Source organism: Chiloscyllium plagiosum, unplaced genomic scaffold (genome assembly GCF_037043375.1).
Source record: "Chiloscyllium plagiosum isolate Xiang-an unplaced genomic scaffold, Cpla_swu_hap1 HiC_scaffold_17, whole genome shotgun sequence".
In the NCBI taxonomy this organism is placed as follows: Eukaryota; Metazoa; Chordata; class Chondrichthyes; order Orectolobiformes; family Hemiscylliidae; genus Chiloscyllium; species Chiloscyllium plagiosum.
The window spans coordinates 59,240,889-59,267,336 of NW_028270155.1; the positions used below are offsets into that span (position 1 = coordinate 59,240,889).

Genomic DNA, 26,448 nt, shown 5'->3' on the forward strand with positions numbered 1-26,448 from the left:
TCATTCACCGCTCAATACCGTTGATGGTACTGTCAAGGTGAAGATGAGACTTTGTCTCCATAATGTCTGTTTTGCACAGATACATCGGTGATAGGAGAATCTGTGAGAATGAGGCCAAGTAGGATTCCCAACTACCTCAGGTCTATTCTAGCAGTTATGTCCTTTAGGACTTAACTAGCTCAGTCACCGGTGATGCCACCTTTGGTGCTGGACATTGTGGATCCCCCCACCCCAACCAAGAGTTCATTATGAACCCTTGCCAGCCTCAGAATACCCTCCAAGTATGTTCAATATAAGAGATCTGATTATCAGCCAAGGGGAAAAGGAGGGGGTGCTGTTTGGTAGTAATCACCATGTTTGACTTGATGCTGTGAGACTGCATGAGATCTCAGATTAAAATGATGCAACTCCCTCCAAATGGTGTACCGCAGTATCACCACCTGTGGTGGCGGGCAAGACATAGAGATGGTGATGTCTGGGTCATTGCTGGCAGTGAGAATGTCCATGTCATGCTGTTGTTTGATTAGCCCATGGGATAGGGCACCAATTTTGACATTAGACCCCAGATGTTAGTAAAAAAGAACTTTGTCGCCTCAATACTGTTAACTTTGCTATTTGTTGTTTGTAATGCCTAGGTCAAAACTGAATGGTCCATATAGCCCCCTAGAAGTTTTATAAGTTTCAGTAAAGGCCTATTATTATTCTTCAAAACTCCAATAAATACAAGCTCAACCTCTCCTCAGAACAAAATCCATATCAGAGATAAACTGAGTGACTGTCTCCAATGTCAAGTATTGTTTTCCTTCGATCTGGGGACCAAATCTATTCACAGGCTGCCAAGTGTGGTCTGACTAGTGCATTGTATGGTTTTAGCAAGAGTTCCCTATGGCCATGTTCCATTCCATTTGAAATAAAGGTCAAAAAAAAGGAAAATTCCATTTTCCTCCTGACTATCTACTGAACTTGGATGCTAGAGTTTGGTAAATTCATGAACAAGGAATCCCAAATTCCTCTACGCTGCAGCTTTCTCTATTTAAATAATATTCAGCTCTTCTGTTCTTCCTGCTAACATGCATGACCTCACACTTTCCCACATTATATGAGAGTTAGAGTTCCAAAAATGACTTGTATTGCGCTGGAAGCTACGTTGATGAAGCCTTTAGTGTGTGCACAGCAAACATTCACTGAACACATGTTGAGCAGGAAGATCACATTGTCAATCAGCATACAGTATTGATTTAATAACACAGTCATTTTGAAACTCAGTTCTCAGCTAATGGCCTGAACGTGTATTCAGTAGCAGGTAGGAGCTTTCGGAAGAGAATAAAGTCTTCTTGCTGGTAGGTTTCTTCTGGCTATTCTCTGATTTGACAAGTGCCATATGTTTCCTAACGTTGTCTAAAGTCTCCAGGGCATTGTGTGGCAAGTGCTGAAGGGCCGTTAGTTGAATTTGAGCAAAACTGTAAGCCATTTGTTGCCTACAAGACCTTCTCCCTCCAAACCAAAGCATTCAAGAGGACTTGGAGAACAAAAAGAGCTCCTTACAACCATCCACTGGAAGAGGGATGAGGAACAGGAGGAGGAGGAGGAGGTCTCTGAGGACAAGGTCATGTGTACACGCAGGATAATCGGGACACAATTTCCCTCCCCAAATCTCAACAAGGAGCAATGTTTGCTCTTCAGTAAGGTTTGCTTTTTCAGTTAGTAAGGATATGTTAACTGAAATCTGCCACTTACTGAAGCCATAAGTGCAAACACGGAACAGGACAAAGACAAATTTGCATGGGCTGTGAAAGTGACCACAGTCATGAACCCTTCTACAACTGACTCCTTCTAAACTTGTGCTGGAGAGATTTATCAATACAGCAAGCTGGCCTTATTCTTTACACTACTACGTTGAAGTGCTTGTCTATATTCTCTGCAGCAGTATCTGTATGTGATCTCACTCTCTGCTGAGCTGCCACCTATTCCTTCCTTGCCATCTTCCCTGGTCACAGTCCACTTGTGCCAACTGGCTTACCACCTGCAGATTCCACTTGTTCCATCCTTAAATGTATTCATTGCATATGTGCGTGTGCATGTACAGTTCATTCTGCTATAATACAAATTTGCAATAATGAGATCAACAAATTGGGAACAATGTTTCTATAGCGAAACTTTCAAAGAATGCATTGATTATAATGCATTTGTTTAAATGGTGCAGCTATTACACAAGTTTCTTACAACATAGGATTGCCCGAGATTGAAACTACCATGTTATAGCAGAACTGACTGTATTTTAGTCCCTTGGAATGAGGGTGACATTTGTTCATAGCAAGAACTTGTGTGGCATCTTTAGCTGTAGGATGGCTGTTGTGCCATTGCTACCACACAGATCTGGCTAACCAGGAGACTCACCAACTTGTCACAGGCACAGCAAAAGGATTGACCTATTGATTTACATCTTTCATGGCCATCAAATTCTAAAGTGGGACTTGAACCCAAAGAAAGGCACATTACCCAATGCACTACAAGATTTACAATGTCAGCATTGGAACCAATGGCTACGCCAGCAGTTATTACCCATTCCTAATTGCCCAGAGGGCAGTTGAGAGTCAACCAAATTGCCATGGGCTGTAAGTCATATGGAGGCCAGGCTAGGATGACATCTTCCTTCCCCAAAGGTGATGCAGATAGGTTTTTCAGACAATGGATGCATGGTCATCAGCAGACTCTTAACCCCAGATCAACCATGGTGGGATTTAAACCCAGAGTCTAGAACATCACCTTGGTCTACTGGGTTAACAACCCAGTGACAAGACCATTACACTCCTTGATACTAGCCAATTGCCTGCATAACATCAAATAGGTGAGAAGCAGATTGAGACTCACACTCAATTAGGGGCTATCCAATTTAACCCCCAGTACTTTAAATTGCATTGTTTTCATTTAAGGAAACTAAGATGTCAGGTTATGCTGGGTTACAGCTGAGACAAAAAAAGATTTTTAACAAAGTACAACACACGCCCATTGTGAGCCAGCTCAGGAGATAATGAAATGTCTTGCAATAGACCAAAACATCCAAATGGACTTCACTGAAGATTCTCCATGTTTGCCACTGTATAGAATAACTCTGTGCCTCAGTCTGTTTAGGTAAACCTGTCTGCAAAAGCATTCAGTGCAAGATGGAAATTATAAATCGCTTTAATTACATAGTGAAATAAAGTAAACAGGACTGGGCAGACTGCAACCCAATCAGCTGCAGACAACATGTCCTGACTTATACACAAGCATTATGCTGTAACCCTGTAGGTAGCACATCACTCTCAACTTGAGGAAGAAGGAAACTGGTAATTAAAAAGAAATGCAATCACCACTTAATGTTTGATCACTTTTGGCCGGGAAGGGCATCAGAAACTGACTGGCCTGTTTGTGCATGCCTGCACATCATCAGGAATATTTTGTTATGCAGTGTGGCTTCCTTCATTTGATTTATAGAACTTCTCCTTCCCCTGTTATTCATTGTCTTTTACTGTATCACCCAGTAATTTTGTATTTCTCCTTTCTTGCACTCGGACCAGTTTGAAACATTTGTATCTACTGCATTGTTTTTTTTACACTTTATCTCTTGCTCTTTGACCATCACTTCTTATCTTATTTTCACACACGGCAAAGATTATTTTTAGGACTCCCCTGAGTGAATCAAAGAAAAACAAGTTGAAATACAGCAAGAAAGGTGTACAGAAAATTCACAGAGCTATAATTCAACAAGCCGTTGTTTTAGTCTGGAAAAACATTTGTATAAACTCACCTTGCAAGCAGATGGCACATGCAGTGTGGCAAGTTTTAAACACGGCTTTGGAAGGAGGTTATTTTTGTAACTTCGAAATCGAGGATATCAGAATACAAGTCCTTCTCTTGTTCATTTAGCAGTGAACATAAGAATTGCAGGATGGAGTTCTGTATGGCCTGTCCTTGTAAATTTACAATACCATGCTCTCCCGACTGGTGTCCACCTATTTGTATTTTCTGGTCTTTGTGGTAATGTGTTATTAAACCTTGATGGCCACAGGAAGAAAATATCAAAACCCAACTGGATCAATCTGGAGCTATTGACAACGCTGATTTGGTATCTATTCACCAATGAGGTAACAGTACAATTGTTATCAACTGTTCTTTTAGCTCCAGCTCACAAAGTTCAAACAGGACCAACCAGTAACAAACGCAAGTGGAGTTTTCAGCATTTGGGCCATTAGTTTAGACATCCTAGGTCTCCAAACCCAAAGCGCATTCATTTCAGTCCTTACAATATTGGATCAGGATTGCCAGTGTTGGAATCAAACTCAATGGCAGTGGAGAGTTTACAAGCTGTGAATTTACCATTGAATTACTTCCATCTGTAGGTTGTTTTAAACTTCACTGAAGAAGCCTCCAGACCCATAAGCCTATATGACAAAATGCCTCAATTTGTTCAGTCCTAAAGATTCAGTCTCCTGTGGCTTCTCCAAAGTAATTTCCTTTCTGAGAAACTTTTGCAAAATTATTACAACAGGAATGAAAAGAAAACCAGTGCTCAATGCTTTGTGTTTTGTAGACTCATACATATCTACAGCAATGGAAAAAGGCCCTTTGGCCCATTCATTCAGTACCAGTCAAAAACAACCAAAATGTAATCCCATTTCCCAGCACATGGCTCACTGTCCTTTAAGTCTTACTTCTTACATGTTACAGTGTACTTACAACTACAATGGTGACAAATGTTGGGTATGTGGCAGTGTCAGGGTTTTGTCATCAGATTAGCAATCCAGGAAACAGAAATTCAAATCCCAGTACACTTGGAAAACTTGAAGTTAGCTTTAATTTTTAAAAGTTGAGGAATAAAACGCTGGCCTCAATAACAGTGATCATTAAACAATTTGACTGTTGCAAAAACCCGACTGGTGATAACTATGGCCTCCAGGGAAGGAAGCCTGACCTGGGTGTCCTTATATACGATCACAATACTAGGATTGATGCTTAATTGCTTTCTTAAGTGATCAAGGACATTATTTAGTTATATTTCAAGACATCAGCAACTCACAACCATCATGCGCATTGAACAAATAGGCACTGATTAAAAAGTTGAGAAAATTGCATAAGCCTGGCAACGAGGAGCTTCTCAACATCAAGAGCAAGTAGTCCCATTTTCCAAACAGGCACCAATTTCAAAATGAGATTGTTGGTAGTGAGCAACAAAGGCCAATTGGCATGCATGAACATCTCATTATTTGCTACTCTGACCTCAATGATATGCAGTTTCTCATTCTTCCACCAACTGCATAGAAACTAGTTGTTGACCATTCCAGATATGAAAGTCTGGGCAGTTACTTGGAACATCCAGTTCACTGAACTTACTCTTCTGGACCTCCAGCTTGGACACTAAGCCCAATATCTCAGGATACACCATGGCAGCAACCATGCACATTTAGTGGGATCCAGAATGTACCAACTTCACCAAACCCTTGTGGCACACCTCTACTCCCCATGCCCAATGGACCTGCAATTCAGTGCTGCACTTTGGAGTGCACCAACATCTTTCATTGCAATGCTGCTGCAAGGACACTTTGCAAGGGACAGACACCCAGCTCATGCATTGGAGCAGGGAGCATCTTAGCAATCCCGTGTGCTCTCTTAGTGCAGATTTGTTTTGCACCTACGTGGAAGCTCATAGAATTCCTGTCTTGCCTTGTTTTACTTTACCTTTATCTTTTTGCACTTGTCACCTCAGCCACAACTTAAAGGCTGACAGTACTTCGGGCTCCGGCCCGAAATGTCGATTTTGCTGCTTCTCGGATGCTGCCTGACCTGCTGTGTTTTTCCAGCAATACACTCTCAACCCTGATCTCCAGCATCTGCAGACCTCACTGTCTCCTAATACTTCTATCTTGTCTTGCCTTTCAGATAGAAATCCATGCTCATCAATGGGGGTGGTGGCACGTGTGTGAGAGGGGTGCTGATGAGGGGGATATAGGGGGTGTGGCATGTAGAAAATCATGCTAGGGAAAACAGAGAGAAATCCTCCATGCAATTCATCAAGTACCACACAGCCAATTTGTTGTACAATTCTGCCCTACCTCACAACCACTAGAGACAGACAAAAATGCTGGCTTCATCCTCTATGGCCACATCCTAGGAGCAAAATACATAAAGTTGGGGTACAATTGTTTCAGTAATATTGAACTTCAGGATATCATAATTATTCGATTGACCACTGTAGCAAATTGTTAGCAGGTCAATTGTACAGGGATAGGCCGAGTTTACTTGCTGGTATGTGACCTCAGTTCAGCACTCACTGGGATACTTGGGGTTCCCAGTTTAGAATTAATTGACACCTCTTATTAAAAGTAAAGATATCAAAGTTAATGTTCAAGTGAATGTTGCCTGGAGTGTGTGAATTTGAACAGGTATCCAGATTGGCCTCCATTCTCCATACAGTGGGTTTATTCTATCCTTGGGCAAAATTGAGCAGATGCTGATAGAGCACTGACACAACCCAATGATCAACATGGAGAAAAAAATTAATTAAGTAATGCTGAAATCTCATGGAAGTGTAGAGTTGGAAATGTGACCACCAGTTTGTAAACAGCCAAGTCCATGTGATAAATGATCAATGATACTTTTCTGAGCTGGACGTTTCTTTTAAGATCCCTTGAGTTGGCTGCTTTTCACTGAACACAACTTATTGTAGACTGAGAGACAATACATTTCATCGTCACAAGAATTTTCATTAGAAACTCTTCAGTAATGATCACAGATGAGAAATCTAAGTGCAGGGGAACACGTTTATGAGGGGTGCCTCACTGAAACCTGTAAAACTCTCACAGGACGAGACAAGGCAAATGCAGGGAGGATGCTTCCAATGACCAGTAAGCCTAGAATCAGGGGTCGCAGTCCAAGGATACAGGTAGGCCATTTAAGACTGAGATGAGGAAAAGTTTCTTCACCCAGAAAGTGGTGAGTCTGAGGAATTCTCAGGCACAGAAAGAATTTGAGGCTAAAACCAGGTGCTCCGGTTTCCTCCCACAGTCCAAAGATGTGCAGGTTAGGTGAATTGGCCATGCTAAATTGCCCATAGAGTTAGGTGCATTAGTCAGAGGGGAATGGGACTGGGTGAGCTACTCTTCGGATAGTCGGTGTGGACTTGTTGGGCCGAAAGGCCTGTTTCCGCACTGTAGGTAATCTAATCTAATATAGTTCTTAGAGTTAAAGGGATCAAAGGGTATGGGGAGGAGAAAACGGGAGCAGGGATGATCAGCTGTGATCATATTGAATGGTAGAGCAGGTTCATAGGGCTGAATGGTTTAGTCCTGTTCCTGTTTTCTATGTTCCCTGAATGTCTATAATTAAGACAAAGACCAAAGTAATAAATTGAAGACAAAACAAAGGGATAAAACAGAATAGACAAAGTAAACAGGTCACCATTAGTGACAAAGAAAGAAATGGAACAAAGGATGTCCGATGTATAGGAGAAATATGGGTCATCAAAAACAAGAACAAACTAGGAATGATATATCTGTTAATAAAGAAGTGAAGGAAAACTCCAACTAAAGAAAAAGGCATACATTAAGAACTTAGACACCAAAGGAGGGGATGACATGAGGGAATTCAAAAAGCTTATGAAACAATCAAAGAGAAAGGATCAGAAAGTGAAAATTAAATTGACCAGGATCACAAAAACTAAACAGCAAAGCATTTTACAGTAAGAAAATAATAATAAAAACTGATAGGGATAGAGCCACGAAGGGATACATACAATAAACTCAGAAAACAGCAATGAAATACCACAATTATTAAATAATGACTTCGTTTATCAAGGACGTGGGCATTAAGCCATCAAAACATTTGAAATAGAAAGGTCTGGGTAGCAGATAATTGATAAACTAAATCAAGCTTGAGAGAATAAATACCCTGGTTTGCATGGATTATAAGCACACACATTACAAGTTAAGAAAATGATCAAAGCTGTATTATTATAACATAGAAAAAACAATTAATTAGAAAAGGGGAGAGTACCATAAGATGGGTAGACATCTAATGCAATTCCTATAAAAAAGGGATGCAAGAATAAGTCAAAGGAACTATAGACAAAATAGCTTATCAGTGGCAAGAAACATAATGGAATCTTTATCTGAAGGTGCAATAGGAAAACCTGAAGATATAATAAAAAATTTCAAAAGGAAAACTGTGCTTAATCAACCCTTACTGAATTCTCCGAATCATACAGTAGATGCCAATCTTTCCAGATAACCACATGTTAGTGGCTTCTCTTCCCAGTCTTAAACTGTTATCACTCAGGTCCAAATAGACTTATCCTTGGCTGTCCCCTATTTCCTATCTATATTGTGGCCCTTGGCAGTAATACCTGAGAAGAAACTCTTACAATGCCAAGCTTTACCTCACAATCATTTCACTTGATATCTCACCATCTCTGATTTGTCACATTTTGTTCAAATCTGGTACTGCATGAGCAGAAATGCCTTCCAACTTAAAAACAATTAGGAAGACTAAGACCATTGTCTATGGTCCCCATTACAAGCTCTATTCTCTGACCAGTTAATTCTGGCCAATTTCTGAGAAAAGCCAGATCATTTGCAATCTTGGCATCCTGTCCCATCCTAGGATGTTCTTCCAACCACATATCCAACTCCATCCCCAAAGACTGCCTACTTCCACCTCCAGAACATCACCTGACTGCATACAACTCATTTGAGATAACACAAATCCAGCTACTACTTCCAGAGTTGACTAAGGCTGCCCATCCAACTTGCATTTTTCACAAACCTGAGTTTAGCCTAAACTTTGTAAAAACAAGGACTGCAGATTAGAGTGGTGCTGGAAAAGCACAGCATCCGAGGAGCAGGAAAATCAACGTTTCGGGCAAAAGCCCTTCATCTATTCCTGATGAAGGGCTTTTGCCCGAAACATCGATTTACCTGCTCCTTGGATGCTGCCTGACCAGTTGTGCTTTTTCAGCACTGCTCTAATCGAGACTTTAGCCAAAACTTTGTTGCCCACATCCTAATTTACAGCCAGTTCCTTTTACCACCCCTCAGCCTTATGTTGACTTACATTGAATTCTGGTCAGGCAATGTTTCAATTGTAAAATTTTCAGCCAGGATTTCAAATCCCTCTGTGGCCTGAAATATCTACGTTCTTCCCATTTTGGTCTCCTTCACATCACTCCATTATAATTACTCCAAATGACTTCAGCTACCTAGATCGTGAGCTCTGGAATTCCCTTGCTAAATACCTCAGTGAATTAAAATGTTATTACTATAGGTGATCTATTCCTACATAAAGGCTGAATTCTACATTTCTTTTGATAGTGGGAATGAGCAAAAAGATAATTGAAAGCAGTCCTGATACACTTTGACTCTTAATGAAATGCTAAGACTCAATGATGGACATAAACAGGTGAGCCAAAAAGTACTCACAGATGAGAGTGAGTGATGAGTATTTCAAGGTGACTATGAAAAGCAACACAGATCTATGGTGCAAAGCAGAATCATATAATGAAGGCATCGAGTGAATCATTAAAGGTGAGGGTTTAAGTCCCCTTGAAAACCAATGAATCAGAGATTTTCCATTTTGCAAGGAGCTCTTTACTGTTACAATCCCAGGGAAAGAATCCTTTAGTTCAAACAAATGCACTGCAACTTTGCCAGAACCAGCACATTCATCATGGTTAACATAGGTTCAGGGACAATGGGACTTACATATTGAGCATGGGTTAATACAAGTCACCATTTACATAAACCAACATGGATTTACTTTGTACAATTCAAGAAAAGCTACTGTTTTTTTTTGTTCATTCACATGACAAGGGCATGCTGGTTTGACCAGCATTTATTGCTCTTCCCTAATTGCCCAGAGGGCAGTTTAAGAGTCAGCCATACTCCTGTGGGTCTGGAGCCATATGTAGTCCAGATCAGGTGAGGGTGGCAGTTTTTTTCTTTACAGGACATTAGTGATCAAGATAGGTCCTTTAAACAATCAGTAATGGATTTGTGGTTATTAGACTTTTAATTCCAGATTACTATTGAATTCAAATTCTACCATCTGTCACGGCAGGATTTGAACCCAGGTCCCCAAGATAGAGTCAAGAATCCTAGAGATGTACAGCCTGGAAACAGACCCTTCGGTCCAACCCGTCTATGCCGACCAGATATCCCAACCCTACCTAGTCCCACCTGCCAGCACCCGGCCCATATCCCTCCAAACCCTTCCCATTCATATACCCATCCAAATGCCTTTTAAATATTGTAATTATACTATCCTCCACCACTTTCTCTGGCAGCGCATTCCATACACGTACCAGGGCTCCCCCACACCAGGGAAAAGACTTTGTCTATTTACCCTATCCATGCCCCTCATGATTTTATAAACCTCTATAAGGTCACCCCTCAGCCTCCAACACTCCAGAGAAAACAGCCCTAGCTTAATCAACCTCTCCCTTTAGCTCAAATCCTCCAACCCTGGCAACATTCTTGTAAATCTTTTCTGAACCCTTTCAAGTTTCACAATATACTGTCGATGGAAAGTGAGGACTGCAGGTACTGGAGATCAGAATCAAAACGTACGACGCTGGAAAAGCACAACAAATCAGGCAGCATCCAAGGAGCAGGAGAGTCAACGTTTTGAGTATAAGCCATTTCTGATGAAGGGCTTATGCTCGAAGCATCGACTCTTCTGCTTTCTGAATTAATAATCTAGCATTAATACCAACAAGCCATCGCCTCCCCTAAATTATCAACATTAAACTAATTTAGTTTTCAAACAGATTGTAAAGTCCAGGCTGAGTGATGATCAATTAATCTTCTATCTGAATATGGATTGATGTAACAGAAGGTAATCAGGAGGGTCACTGGACTTGAAACATCAATTTTGCTTTCTCTCCACAGATGCTGCTAGACCAGCTGAGTTTCTCCAGCAGTTTCTGTTTTTGTTTCAGGAATGCACTGACTAGTACAACATGCAAATAACACAGCTGGAGATAACAACATAAATTAAACCAGGACAGAGGTTGCTGCTATTTATTGGTGAAGGTTCCCTAATTACAGTCATAGAGATGTACAGCATAGAAACGGACCCTTCGGTCCAACTCATCCATGCTGACTAGATATCCTAAATTAACCTAGTCCCATTTGCCAGCACCCGGCCCATATCCCTCTAAGCCCTTCCTATTCATGTCCCCATCCAGATGCCTTTTAAATGTTGTAATTGTACCAGCCTCTACCACTTCCTCTGGCAGCTCATTCCACACGCGTACCACCCATCGCATGAAAAAGTTGTCCCTTAAGTCCTTTTTAAATCTTTCCACTCTCACTTTAAACCTGTGTTGGATTTCCCCCACCCTGGGGAAAAGTCCTTGTCTATTCATTCTGTACATGTCTGTGTGATTTTATAAATCTCTGTAAGGTTAATCCTCAGCCTCAGACGCTCCGAGAAAATAGCTCCAGCCTGTTCAGCCTCTTCCTGTAGCTCAATCCATCCAACCCTGACAACATCCTTGTAAGTCTTTTCTGAACCCTTTCAAGTTTTACAACATATTTCCAAAAACAGAGAGAGCTGAATTGCACACAGCATTCAAACTGTGGACTAACCAATGTCCTGTGGAGCCGCAGGAACTCCTATATTCAATGCAATGACCAATAAAAGCAAGCATACCTAACTCCTTCTTCACTATGCTGTCTACCTGCAACTCCACTTTTAAGGAATTATGAACCTGCACTCCAAGATCTCTTTGTTCAGCAACACTCCCCGCACCTTAAAATTAAGTGGATAAGTTCTGCCCTGATTTGTCTTACCAAAATGCAGCACCCCACATTTATCTAAATTAAACTTCATCTGCCACTCTTCAGCCCATTGACCCATCTGATCAAGATCCCATTGTAATCTGAGGCAATCCTCTTTGCTGTCCACTACACCTCCAATTTTGTTGTCATCTGCAAACTTACTAACTATACCTCCTGTATTCACACACAAAACATTTATATAAATGACGAAAAGTAGTGGACCCAGCACCGATCCTTGTCACACATTGCTGGTCACAGGCCTCCAACCCTCCACCACCACCCTCTGTCTTCTACGTTTGAGCCAATTCTCTATCCAAATGGCTGGTGCTCCCATATAATAATAAAAAAAAACACAGTGCCCTTTATAAAATCAAATCCAGCTTTGTTTGGGTGCTCAGATAACAGAATGAATGTTGTCAACAGAGCATTTTTGCAAACAAAATGCAGGGAGATTATCTATATAATAATAGAGACTACACTTCAGAAACCATTGGACAGCAAGTACTTAGCACATTGATTAGGCCACTTTTGGAATACTGCATTCTGCTTTCCTTATTTTGGAAAGATGTTTGAAACTTGAAAAGTTTCAGAAAAGATGTAAAAGGATGTTGCTAGAGTTGGATGGTTTAACCAAAGGGAGAGGCTGAATATGCTGGGACTGTTTTCCCTGGAGTCTCAGTGGTTGAGGGGTGATCTTATAGAGGTTTATAAAAGGGGCATGGATAGGGTGAATAGAACAAGACCTTTACCCCAGAGTAGGGGAGTCCAAAACTAGACGGCACAATTTTAAGGTAAGAGGGGAATTATTAAAAAGAGACCTAAGGGGCAACTTTTTCACACAGTGGGTGGTGGGTGTATGAAATGAGCTGTCAGAGGAAGTGGTGTAGGCTGGTACAAATACAGCATTTAAGAGTCATCTGAATAAGTATATGAATAGTAAGGATTTAAAGGAATATGGACAAATGGGATAATTTGGAAATCTGATCAAGATGAGTTGGACTGAAGGGTCTGTTTCTCTGCTGTACATCTCTATGACGATGACTGCACTTAAGCATTTTCCAATATATTTGAGAAGGTGCCATTTAAGTACAAATTCTTTCTGTCACACAGTATTCTATGTCTCACACACACACGTACACATACATACACCAAGTTTTTTAAAAAAGTGAAGCATTCATAATCAGTGGAAAAAATATTTGGCTATGGCTATTCCATTTGCAAACACAAAATGGATGCACAACTTCAACCAGATCATCAGATACCTCCACACCATGCTAAAATATCACAATCATCTGGACTAACTGGCTTCATCTCAATTTTCAGGATCTGAATAGGGCCAAATGGATGGTCTGTATTTAGCTGAACAACCAATGCACTCACACTCAATGGAATTCATGGACAAATTCTGGTCATAGGTTTTTGATAGAGTGTTTTGGTTGTGTACCTAGATAGTCAAACCTCTATAACTTGCTCTCATTTTCCAGATAAGTAAAAGTAACAGAAAAGCCAATTTTTTTCACTCAATGGATGTGGGCATCACTGGCTAAGTCAACATGGATTGCCCAGGCAGTAGTTAAAAGTCAACCACCTTATTCTGTGAGTGGAATCACATGTAGGACAGATTTCTTTCCCTAAATGAACCTGCACATTTTTACATTTTTTTTAAAATTCCAAATCTTCATTGAATTCAAATTTCATCATCTGTCATGGCGAGTTTCATACCCACAGCTTTGGTTTGGGTCTCTAGATCGCTAATCGAGTGACATTATCACTACAGTACCACCACCTACCCGGACCCCTCACTCTCCCTCAACTGCAAGGCTGTGAAGAAAGCATGAGGAAAACAAAAGAAAAAGCACAAAGAGAGAAGGGTAAGGAGAAAGAGAATGATATGTGAGAATCATGAAGATCACTACCTCCACATATCCAGTGGGAGAAAGTGAGGACTGCAGATGCTGGAGATCAGGATCGTGAGTGTGGTGCTGGAAAAGCACAGCCTGTCAGGCAACAGCTGAGGAGCAGGAAATGATGGGCTTATGCCCGAAATGTTGATTCTCCTGCTCCTCGGATGCTGCCTGACTGGCTGTGCTTTTCCAGCACCACACTCTCAATCCACATATCTGGTGCTCTGACAGTTCCTAATATTACCCCAAGCCATATGCTCACTTATTTGTTTACATTATTTAATGTTGAGAAATACATTTGGCATTTAAAACATGCAAGAAGATGCTGGGTCGCCTTCAGGTCCCCATGTGACTCCAAGAGTGAAACTTTGTTGAGAGCTGGAGAGTCAGTGAGAGACATCAGCTTTCCCTTTATGGCAAGGCTAGTGGAATCAGACATCAACCAGACAGTGGCAAGGCCACCAGCAGGCCTTCCCCTGGCATCAACCCCAGAGGACTTGCCCATTTGAGCTGCCTGTCAATTGGCCCAGCAGCAAGGCAGACAGTGCGTACCACATGAAAACACTGAGCAGAGTCTCAGGATTGCACAGCGGCCCAGGTCCCGCAGTAAGTCAAGTTGGTGGGTTTGGAGAGGGTGGAGAGGTCGTTTCACAAGTTTGGGTGGGCGGAGTATTGGAAAGGGTGGTTCCTAGTGGGCACACCAAGGTGGCCACATCGTTGTTGACACAGTGCACACAGAATGACAACATGCCCACCTGCATCTGGGATCACATCAGGAGGACTGCGATGAAGTCCTTACGTGGCCATTAATTGGCCAATTAACGGCCTCAGTTGGAATGGTTGACTATACACCTTCCTGCACAGAATCTAACCCTGGCAGAGATGGGACTGTGGTACCGCTCAGGTTTGAAATAGGACCCATTTTCCTACATGCCCTTCACATCTCTAAGGTCAGCTCGAGTAAGTGAAGGCTCCGTCCAAACAAGATGGTCAACCTCTAAACCATGACGCAGGTTCAGCAGGAGGATTTTCTTAAAAAACAATTTTGTACCTTTTTTTTAAATTGGAGGGGCATTGCAATGCCTGTTTTCATATAACAACAAATTGCCACACTTGTACATGCCAAATGACCTGATCGGCTGAAAATATCTCTTTATAAAGTTTTGGGGAGATGCAATTTCAGGTGATCTAATGAGGATGGAAGAAAGTAGCACTGACATCAGCAGCAGCAAGACTGTACGTTCAAATTAGATTAAAAGTGGACACCTGCAGTGTTAGTATTGTAATAGATTTTATATATAAACCACAGCAATACTAACACTGTAGAGTTGTCAGGGCTTAAAAAGCTGAAAGTAGTGAAGCTTTAAATCAATGATACATCCTTCCATCAGTCAGTGAGAAACAAGCTGGATAATTGAGCTTTTTCAGCATCCAATTAGCACTGTTTCACAAAGGCAGTGAAAGACAGCTGTCAGTATGGAACTGCCAGACTACCTGTGTCACACCATCACCAACTTGATTTATATTTATAAGCCCACAAAATTAAATTTGTTCACAGAGCATCAACTCCTCCCTACAATCTGGAAAATCTCTCATGTTTGTCTCAACCAGGTTCATTACCCTGTTCAGATTCTGAAGATTCAACTCACACAGTTTTATAGAATACCAGATAGATAACACTTTTTACTCGATCTTAAGTATGAACTATCTTGCATACTTGGATATACACTTGGAGTGCAGGACACTTCCCATCCCTCCATTTGAATATATATCCATAACAGTGAACCCAAACCCCACTCTAATTACTCCCAGCACCTCCTGAGTCAGGGGCCCATGCTGAAATTATGCACTCAATATCCTTGAGTAACTTACCCAACTGATCAAGTTTGTTTAGTACCCTGTAAACAGTGGGTATTGGCAGGCTCCCTAACAGTGCTGATGGCACAACCGAAACTCTTGTGTTCAGCCAATAACCACAGTGATGCTTTTCAGCAGGTACTACGAGCATTGAAAATACAAAAAAGCAGAAATTGGCCTTTTGGTTCCTTCAGGCTGCTCTGCCATTCAATAAAAACAGAGCTGTTTTGAATCCTACAGCCCCAGGTAATTGTTGATACCCTTCTGAAATTAGAATCACTGGGAATAAGGAATGGCTATCTTTGGCCCCTCATGAGAAAAAGTGACTGCACGGTGGTACAGTGGTTAGTACTGCTATCTGTTGGTACGAGGATCCTGGGTTCAATTCTTTCAGTGGTAGGGTAAGTATGAGATTCACTCAGAGCTTTCAAAAGAAAGGTGGATATGTTCTTGCAAACAGAAGGAAGGTTTTTGGTTAAAATTCGTTCTTGGGATTCAAATATCACTGGTTATACCCAGTGACAGTGAAAGGGATGGCAATATAATTCCAAATCAGCATCAGTGCCTTAGATAGAGGCCACCATGCATCTGATACCTTTATACTGCTGGGCGTCCTATGTTACAGGACATTTATGAGCTGCCATGTCTTTTGGAGCCTATGCAGGTCAGAAATGATTTTAGTCACTTTGTTTTTTTTTTCACTAAATTGCTCCGAGGATCTTTCCAAAGTTCAGAGGAAGGAGTATATATCTGAAAAGGAGAATTTTTATTCTCTCCATGGGTGCTGTCTGACCTGCTGCATATTTTCCTACTTTTTGTCAGATGTTCAACAGCCTCAAGTGTTGCTAAAGCCAATTTTGCATCTTTTCTGGTGATTGGGATGTTAAAATTTCCATTAGGTGGAAATTGCACAATGTATAGATTAGTTGATCCTCTTGGGACTCTTTTTCAGAACTGCCTGTACTGTTTGATGAAACAATACCGTTCAGTGTGGATTCATACATCTCTATGACTCTATATGTTGTCACCAGATGTTGAATTCTAACCTTACCCTGCTGTATACATCTGTTTGCAAAGCACAGATTCTCTTGGTTAGTGTGCACTTGAACAATTCTACTATGTGAAGCAAATCATTTTGTTCAGGAAAAAGTCAGTGAGGAAACAAAAAAATATATAATTTTACATTTACACAACATGAAATTACATGTTTCTGAAAATATTATATTCGCCTGCAATTTTCTCAGGGCAAAACAGCTAGTCACAAGTGCCAATTTTTTGAATACTTCCAGTGGCTCTATTCAAAGTGTAAATGTGAAATTCTGGTGGCAAGATGCCAACTACAACTATTCTGCAGCTGGCACAGCATGAGACAATGGATGAACTCTTCCTTGCTGCTGTTGCACACATAGCATGCAAAATATCACTAGGGAATTGAATTTGGATACTACATGGAAGCTGTTTAAAAAAAAAATTGTTGTCTTATGGTGCATTTATTTTATAACAGTGACAGTGAAACACTGATTGGTTGAAGTTTTCCCACAGAACTCCAGTTTTCTCAGTAGAGAGAGGCTGCAGTCATAGAGTTATGGAGGTGTACAGCATGGAAACAGATCCTTCAGTCCAACCCATCCATGCCGACCAGACATCCCAATCCAATCTAGTCCCACCTGACAGCACCCGCCCATATCCCTCCAAATCTTTCCTATTCATATACCCATCCAGATGCCTCTTAAATGTTGCAATTGTATCAGCTTCCACCACTTCCTTTGGCAGCTCATTTCATATATGTACCATCCTCTGCATGATAAAGGTGCACCTTAGGTCTCTTTTATACCTTTCCCCAATCACCCGAAAACTATGCCCTCTAGTTCTGGACTCCACCAACCCAGGGAGATGACTTTGTCTATTTATGCAATCCATGCCCCACATGATTTTATAAACCTCTATAAGGTCACCCCTCAGTCTCCGACGCACCAGGGGAAACAGCCCCAGCCTGTTCAGCCTCTCCCTATAGCTCAAATCCTCCAACCCTGGCAACATCCTTGTAAATCTTTTCTGAACCCTTTCATGTTTCACAACATCCTTCAGATAGGAAGGAGACCAGAACTGTACGAAATATTCCAAAAGTAGCCTAACCAATGCCCTGTACAGCCGCAACATGACCTCCCAACTCCAATACTCAATACTCTGACCAATAAAGGAAAGCATACCAAACGCCTTCTTCACTATCCTACCTACCGGCGACTCTACTTTCAAGGAACTATGAACCTGCACTCCAAAGTTTCTTTGTTCCGCAACATTCCCTAGGACCTTACCATTAAGTGTATAAGTCCTGCTAAGATTTGCTTTCCCAAAATGCAGCACCTCACATTTATCTGAATTAAACTCCATCAGCCACTTCTCAGCCCATTGGCCCATCTGGTCCAAATCCCATTGTAATCAGGGGTAACCTTCTTCAATGTCCACTGCACCTCCAATTTAAGTGTCATCTGCTAACTGACTAACTGTACCTCTTATGCTCACATCCAAATCATTTATATAAATGACGAAAAGTAGTGGACCCAGCACCAATGCTTGTGGCACTCCACTGGTCACAGGCCTCCAGTCTGAAAAATAACCCTCCACCTTCACCCTCTGTCTTCTACCTTTCAGCCAGTTCTCTATCCAAATGGCTAGTTCTCCCTGTATTCCATGAGATCTAACCTTGGTAACCAGTCTCCCATGTGGAACGTTATTGAACGCCTTACTGAAGTCCACATAGATCACATCTACCACTCTGCCCTCATCAATCCTCTTTGTTACTTTTTTTAAAAAAACTACATCAAGTTTGTGAGACATGATTTCCCATGCACAAAGCTAGCAATCACTTCGCTAGCTTCTCACAGAGTTCTTGGGTACACCTGATCAGATCCTGGGGATTTATACACTTTTATGCATTTCAAGACATCCAGCACTTCCTCCTCCGTAATGTGGACATTTTTCAAGATGTCACCATCTATTTCCCTACATTCTATATCTTCCATGTCTTCTTCCACAGTAAATACTGATGCAAAATACTTGTTTAGTATCTCCCCATCTCCTGCGGCTCCACACAAAGGCTGCCTTGCTGATCTTTGAGGGACCCTATTCTCTCCCTAGTTACCCTTTTGTCCTTAATGTATTTGTAAAACCCCTTTTGATTCTCCTTAATTCTATTTGCCAAAGCTATCTCATGTCCCCTTTTTGCTCTCCTGATTTCCCTCTTAAGTATACTCCTACTTCCTTTATACTCTAAGAATTCACTTGATATATCCTGTCTATACCTGACATATGCTTCCTTCTTTTTCTGAACCAAACCCTCAATTTCTTTAGTTATCCAGCATTCCCCACACCTACCCAGCCTTTCCTTTCACCCTGACAGGAATATACTTTCTCTGGATTCTTGTTATCTCATTTCTGAAGGCTTCCCATTTTCCAGCCATCCCTTTACCTGTGAACATCTGCCTTTTGAAAGTTCTTGCCTCATACCGTCAAAATTGGCCTCTCTCCAATTTAGAACTTCAACTTTTAGAGTTGGTCTATCCTTTTCCATCATTATTTTAAAACGAATAGAATTATGGTCGTGGGCCCCAAAGTGCTCCCCTACTGACACCTCAGTCACCTGCCCGTCCTATTTCCCAAGAGTAGGTCAAGTTTTGCACCTTCTCTAGAAGGTACATCCACATACTGAATCAGAAAATTGTCTTGTAGACACTTAACAAATTCCTCTCCATCTAAATCCTTAACACTATGGCAGTCCCAGTCTATGTTTGGAAAGTTAAAATCCCCTGCCATAAATACCCTATTATTCTAACAGATAACTGAGATCTCCTGCCAAATTTGTTTCTCAATTTCCATCTGACTATTAGGGGGTCTATAATACAATCCCAATAAGGTGATCATCCCTTTCTTATTTCTCAGTTCCACCCAAATAACTTCTCTGGATGTATTTCCGGGAATAGCTTCCCTCACCAGGACAAGTTAAATAAAATATCAAAAGCAAGCTGGACGCTCAACAGAACTTTTAAAAAAAACTTAATCTTGCTGGAAATCTAAAATTGGCAGACTCCAGGGAGTAAGCAGAGAACATAATACTTCTCCTTAGGCTTTCCAGCAGGATATAAAGAGTGACCACTTTCCTTTTTCAGCATTTGCAGCTGTAAAATTATACCAGATTGTCTGATGAGGTGTAAGAGACACCCAACTGGATTACACAAGTAGAATCGAAGAATCCCTACAACGTAGAAGCAGGCCATTCAGCCCATCAAGTCCACACCAACCGTCCAAAGAGCATCCCACCCAGACCCACCGCCCTACTCAATCCCTGCATTTCCCATGGCTAACCCGACTAGCCTGATTTGGAGATGCCGGTGTTGGACTGGGGTGTACAAAGTTAAAAATCACATAACACCAGGTTATAGTCCAACAGGTTTAATTGGAAGCACACTAGTTTGCTTCCAATTAAACCTGTTGGATATAACCAACTAGCCTGCACATCCCTGGACCACTATGGTCAATTTACCATGGCCAATCCACTTTTCGTGCACATCTTTGGACTGTGGGAGGAAACAAGAGGGCCCAGAGGAAACCCATACAGTCAGAGAGAATATGCAAACTCCATACAGACAGTTGCCCGAGGGTGGAAGTGAACCTGGGTCCCTGGTGCTAAACACTGAGCCACTGTTCCAGTCTAGTCCAACAGAAATTTGGCACACACTCTCGACTGGCAGCCCACTGCAATGAAAAGGGAATACTGCACTGTCAAAGGAATGGTAATCTTCAGGTGAAACATCAAATGTAACAGAGTCCATGATGTTATTTTGAACTGAGAAAAAAACATTTCTTCTGGTAAAGCCAACATGGTGCGAACTCTTTCAGGTCTTGAGAAAGACAATCACACACATGGGGAACCATGGAACAGCATTTGCAGGTGGCTAGTCCAAACCTACAAAGACAGTGCTGTTTCTGCCTTGTGTTTAATGATTCTGACATTTACATTGGCCAGATCTTGGCTCGTAGGTTATCTTAGATTATAAATGTCAACAGACTTTATTGGCTGGAAAGAGCTTTGGAAAAATCCTGAGATCACCAGAAGCCCTACATAAAATGGAATCTTTTGTTTTAAAACAAGTAACAGTACTGAGACTCCAGATGGGTATCTTAAAACTGCACACTTGCAAGAAAATAGTTTTTTGGATCTGTCCCCTCATCTCCACAGAGTAAATCTCTCATTCTTAAAAGGTGTGCAGTACATTCTGTACATTTGTATCTGACATTAACCCCTCACCCCAAGCAAATAGTGAGAATGATGGATGTTCAAGTAACAATTATGGTTTTCAATGGATAAAGCAACGGGTAATCCTATAATGCAAACAGGACAAGTAGAAAGTCCACAGTAACCTTTTAGTAAACTAACTCATGGCTGCGGAGGGTGGAATTTAGCAATTTAAAGCTATATTGACAAATAGCCTGTTCCTTTAATCTGACCCCGTTCCATGAACTCACTCTGTCTTAGTCCACTGCTGCAGATTTTTGAAATTTATTTTGCACAAGTTGACAAGGTAAAAGGCCCCAAGCAGCACCTCATTGCTTATCTCACAGCGTTGCTTCCCTTGCTATTTAGTGGTCAAAGTTATATCGCATATAAAAGGAAAAGAAACAAAACCAGTGACCTTTATGTGCTTACATACAGGGCTGACCTCATTCAGTGTCCACGGACCCAGTCTGCAAAGTTCACCAACTAAGCACTGCAGAAGCCCAAGCAACTCATCACCACATTGATAATTTAAATGTTTTCAGAACCCATGACACCAATGGGGAAAGACCACAGTCCAAGGTCTTACTGCCTAAGTATGATGGATGTTCGTTCAAATACATGTAAATCGCACTTTGCATAATTAAGAAATGCCTTCAGATCTATTGTAATTATAGAGAAAGTGAACCTCCAATTGTTCTCAATATGCCAAGAATGTACAGAACTGAACTGCTTTAAAAACTGTGTATGTATATAAAGTTTTTTTATGAAATAAAATATACTTTTGCAAAACAAAAAGGCTCAGCTAGGTCCGTGAGTGCTGGCTGTAAGAATCTACCTTTTTTTGGCATTCAGGAATAAAACAGGTCTGAGCTGACGGGTTGGTTCGGCAGTGAATACTGAAGAATGTGAGGATTCTGAACGTGCCCAAACAACACTTAGAGGAAAAGAGCAGTGATGATAAACTATCAAAGCTGATCAGTGAAGCTCATGTCATCGCTGCTATAGGTAACGCATTGAAATAGTTGAAGAAACAGATTGAAAAACTAAGTAACATACATGATGGGGGGGGGGGATGGCAATAGTTAGAAAGAACCTGTCATAGCACAGACAACCAGACACAGCCGTTGCAGTCAGATAGCACTAAAAGTGAGCAGATTGTGTGTTTTGCTGGATGTTGTTTGAGGGAGATAGGGTTCATCCAGACATAGATAAATGCTCCTCTGTGTCACTGGACATTCACAACCCCGAGAGAGATGACACTTCAGTTTGTCTGGGAGTATCCCAGAGTGCAGCCAGCATTTCTCCCACTGTGCTGAGGACCTTCAGCCTGAGAGGAGACTGTGCCCTCCCACTGAGCCCAGCTCTGCTGACAGAGCCCACTGTGGAGCGAGTTGCAGCTCTACCCCCATGACGGTTCGCCCAGGGAGAGCGGGTGGCTCTACATTTGCCCCTTTTGTCGCGATGCAGTTGGAGAGCCCACTGATGTGGAGAGGGCACTCGCTGTACACGGGAAGGAGGGCGGAAAACTCAGGGAGCTCCTCAGCGACCAGATCGACGAGGGGGCTCTCCTGTCACTGACTTGTCCCAATGGTCATCAAAACTATTCTCCCTCACTGTCAAACCTCAACCCGGGCTCGCTGCTTCAAAACGTGCGGCTGCTTTTATTTCCGCACCATGTCGACCAGCAGGACCTCTGAGGGGGTGGGGGTGGGGGGGGGGGTGGATTTTGAACCCTGCAGACGGAGACCCTCTCGGGAGGAAGGGGCTGGTGTCCCAGTTGACCCTAGGTCTCTGTGCATTTAGCCACCTGTTTCCGGAGCTACGGGAAATCTGGTCGGTCTCCCGCCAAACCCCAACTCAACCCAGGAGGAGGAGGGAGGATCCCATCACCAATCTGCTCTGGTCAACCAAGTCCCTTCCTTTGGTTTGTTGGATGGAGTCACACTCCAGTGTTTGCTTGTTTTCTCTGTGCTAATGGTGAATATATTTTTACGAATAAAGTATTTTTTTTTGAAAAAGAATATTGAGTCCCTTCTAAATCCCATTTGAGGACCTAAATGAATCGACTCTCCTCACGATGGTGGCAAGTGCAGTTAGAAGGACGGAGGTGGTTTGGATTTATAAATCCTGTGTACGGGTGATAACACAATGAAAGGAGTTTGGAAATAGTACTGTGCACGTCCAATGTAGGAGCCCAGAGCTCCTGAGGGTCCAGTTCATCGTCGAGACACACAGTCGGACCATCAGGAAGGATAGCAGCAGCCCCGCTCGGCCATTCACACCCGTGCTAGCTCCAACACCTTACCTGCGTTTTGGTTCAGCCGCTCTTGGTCCTGGGCTGTCCGCTCTCAGCAAGTTGCCCTACGCCCAGCAGAAGTTCAGAATGGAAGTTACATTCGCCACAAGGTACGGGGCCACCCAGCGCCTGGGCAGGAAGCGGCTGGGGGGGGGGGGGGGGGGAGGAACAAAATCCACAAGCGCCCGAACTGGAAAATTCAGCCTGAAACAGGCGCTCTCACTGCGAGGCAGCAGACCGGCTTACCATTGCCTCCACTCACTCACACTGTCAGCAAACTTCCGATCATCTTCACTCCCCTCTCCTCTCCAATGACAAATGTGTGTAAAACATAACACATACACACACATTGCAGCTGAGACTCCGCCTTGTTGTTGTTTTGAGTGAAGGACGTCCTCTGTTCACACGGTATAATCGGAGGTGCAATCCTGCTCTCCTGTGGTAAGGGGACGGCATTAGCTGCTCTCTCACACACACAAAGTTGGGTTTGTTGAGATGTCAGACAGCAAAAGCATCAACGCACTCTCGGGACTTAGCGATACTGCGCTCGAGTTATTCTTTAAAATCCATCTCTATACCAGAACGTGGTAATGTGCTGTTTTCACCCGATATTCCGCACTGATTTTGCCCTTTCTGTTAATCTGGGGTGCCCCACAGATAGCCTCACACCTTCAATGTATTATCTGGGTCAACATGGCACCTATTGTTAAAGTTCACTTGAGAATGTAACTTTAAGAAAGTTCTGGGATTTACATAGGAAAGGACTGAAACCAACATAGTCATTCTAAAAGATGAGAAACGTAAACACTCCAGGTCTTTTTCAATATGTAATTTCAGTTACATCACACTGTAAACTTTTGCTATAAATTGTGTCCTATGATCTTATACTCCACAACCACCTGATGAAGGAGCAGCGCTCCAAAAGCTAGTGTGCTTCCAAACAAACCTGTTGGACTATAACCTGGTGTTGTGTGATTTTTAACTTTGTATATCCCAGCACTTCCAAATCCTGAATACAAGCTAGTCCCTGGATACCTTTACCAGCCGCCACATCTCCATTTCCCCCATAAACAAGATCTTACTCTGCAGCTATAGGTCTCCCTCTCTAACTTGTGAATTAAGTATCAGTGTGCAAATTGAGCTCGACGATTCACAGGAATGATAATCAAGATTTCAAACTAAACTAAGTCCTATATCTACGAAATAAGCTCAATGTAACCATATAACAACATCACCAATTAAAACAGACACTGCTGGAGGAATGCAGCAACTACCAGGATGTTTTTAAACTGGAGATGGTGCAGAAAAGGTTTACAAGGACGATGCCGGCATTGAAAGGTTTGAGGTACGGAGAGAGGCTGGATAGGTTGGGGCTGTTTTCCTTGGAGCATTGGAGGCTGAAGGCGGAGCTTATATAGGATTATAACTTCATGAGGGGTACTGATAAGGTGAATAGCCAAGGTCTTTGTCCTTGGCTGGGGGAGTCCAAAACTAGAGGGCATAGGTTTAAGGTGAGAGGGAAAAGATTTAAAAGAGATGGAAGGGGTAACCTTTTCATGCAGAGGGTGGTGCATGCATGGAATGAGCTGCCAGAGGAGGTGGCGGAGGCTGGTACAATTCCAACATTTAAAAGACATCTGATGAGCATCTGATAGGAAGTATTTAGAGGGATATGGGCTAAATGCTGGCAAGTGGGACCAGGTCAGGTTGGGATGTCTGGTCGGCATGGGCAAGTCAGACCAAAGGGTTTGTCTCCATGCAATCTAACTTTGAATTACATTACAGTGTGGAAACAGGCCCTTCAGCCCAACAAGTCCACACCGGCCCGCCGAAGCGCAACCCACCCATACACTACGGGCAATTTAGCATGTCCAATTCACCTGACCTGCACATCTTTGTGACTGTGGGAGGAAACCAGAGCACCCGGAGGAAATCCACGCAGATACAGGGAGAACGTGCAAACTCCACACAGTCAGTCGTCTGAGGCGGGAATTGAACCTGGCTCTCTGGCGCTGTGAGGCAGCAGCGCTAACCACTGTGCCACCCACAAACTCTATGTCTCGACTGAAGAAGACATACACCAGACGCTCTCTCTCTTTCTCCACAGATGCTGCCAGCCTTGCGCTTTGTCCAGCACATTGTTTTTAATTCCATTCTGACTGCAGTCCATTACCTGCTGCTCTCCACTGACTGACACATGCAATGCTGTAACTGTAGTGGGCACTAATTGCAGCCAAGCTCAAGGGAAAGTTTCCAGGGACCCTCCGATGACCAGATGGGTTGTTTGGAGATTGTTTGTTCTATTCATTCATGGAATGTATGTTTTACCGGAAGGGCTAGTGTTTATTTCCCATTCCTAGTTGCCCCTGAGAAAGTGGTAAATAAGGTAAACTGCCATCTTGAAATGGTGCAATTCATTTAGAATAGTTAGATCCCCAATGCCATAAGGGTGAGGTAATTCCAAGATTTTGATCTAGCACCATTGTAGGAATGTTGATATAGTTTCAGGATAGAGAGGAACTTGCAGATAGAGGTGTTCCTGTGTAACTGCTGCCTTTGTCCTTCTCAATGGAAGTGGTCTGGGATTTTGGAAGGAACTGTCTAAGAAGTTTTGATGAATTTCTACAGTGCATTTTGTAGATCATATGCAGGATTGTTTCTGTGCATTTGTGATGGAGGGAGTGGATGCTTGTAGATGGGATGCTAATCAAGCGGGTTGCTTTGTCCTGGATGGTGGCAAGCTTCTTGAGTATTGTTGGAGCTGCATCCATCCAGGCAGTATTCCATCACAGTCCTGACTTGTGCCTTGTCGATGGTGGATAGACTTTGGGGAGTTGGGAGGTGAATTATATGCTGCAGAATTCCTAGCCTCTGACTTGCTCTGTAGTCACAGTATTTATGTGGGTTGTTCAGTCCCTGGTCAATGGTAACTCCCAGGATATTTAGAGTGGGGGATTCAGCAAGTGTAATGCCACTTAAAATCAAGGGATGATGATTGGATTTTTTTTTGGAGATGGTGATTGCCTGACATTTGCGTGGCTTGAATGTTACTTATCACATGTCAGCCCAAGCTTGGGTATTGTCTAGTTCTTGCTGAATTTGGACATGGACTGTTTCAGTATCTTAAAATTTGCAGTGCTAGTGAACATCCCCACCTCTGACCTGATAATAGAGGAAAGGTCATTGATGAAGCAGCTGTAGATGGTTGGGCCTAGGACACTACCCTGAGGAACTCCTGCAGAAATGTCCTGGATCTGAAATGACAGACCTTCAGTAACCACAACCATCTTTCTATGTGCCGGG

The 26,448-nt window shown here is 42.4% G+C and overlaps 1 protein-coding gene across 4 annotated transcripts in view; it reads right to left on the bottom strand.

Moving 5' to 3' along the window:
- The window catches only part of cpne2 (copine II), a 262,943-nt gene extending 239,414 nt beyond the window's left edge, over window positions 1–23,529 (bottom strand). The window contains exon 1 of one of the 4 annotated variants that reach the window (XM_087995970.1): window positions 23,392–23,529. In XM_087995970.1, coding sequence (XP_087852096.1) covers window positions 23,392–23,394 — 3 coding nt within the window. In that variant the 5' untranslated portion in view covers window positions 23,395–23,529. Of the gene's footprint in view, window positions 1–23,154; window positions 23,363–23,391 lie in introns of those variants that run through there. The other 3 variants (XM_087995968.1, XM_043707143.2, XM_087995969.1) reach the window with 3 other exon arrangements.
- Window positions 23,530–26,448: the final 2,919 nt, after the last annotated feature.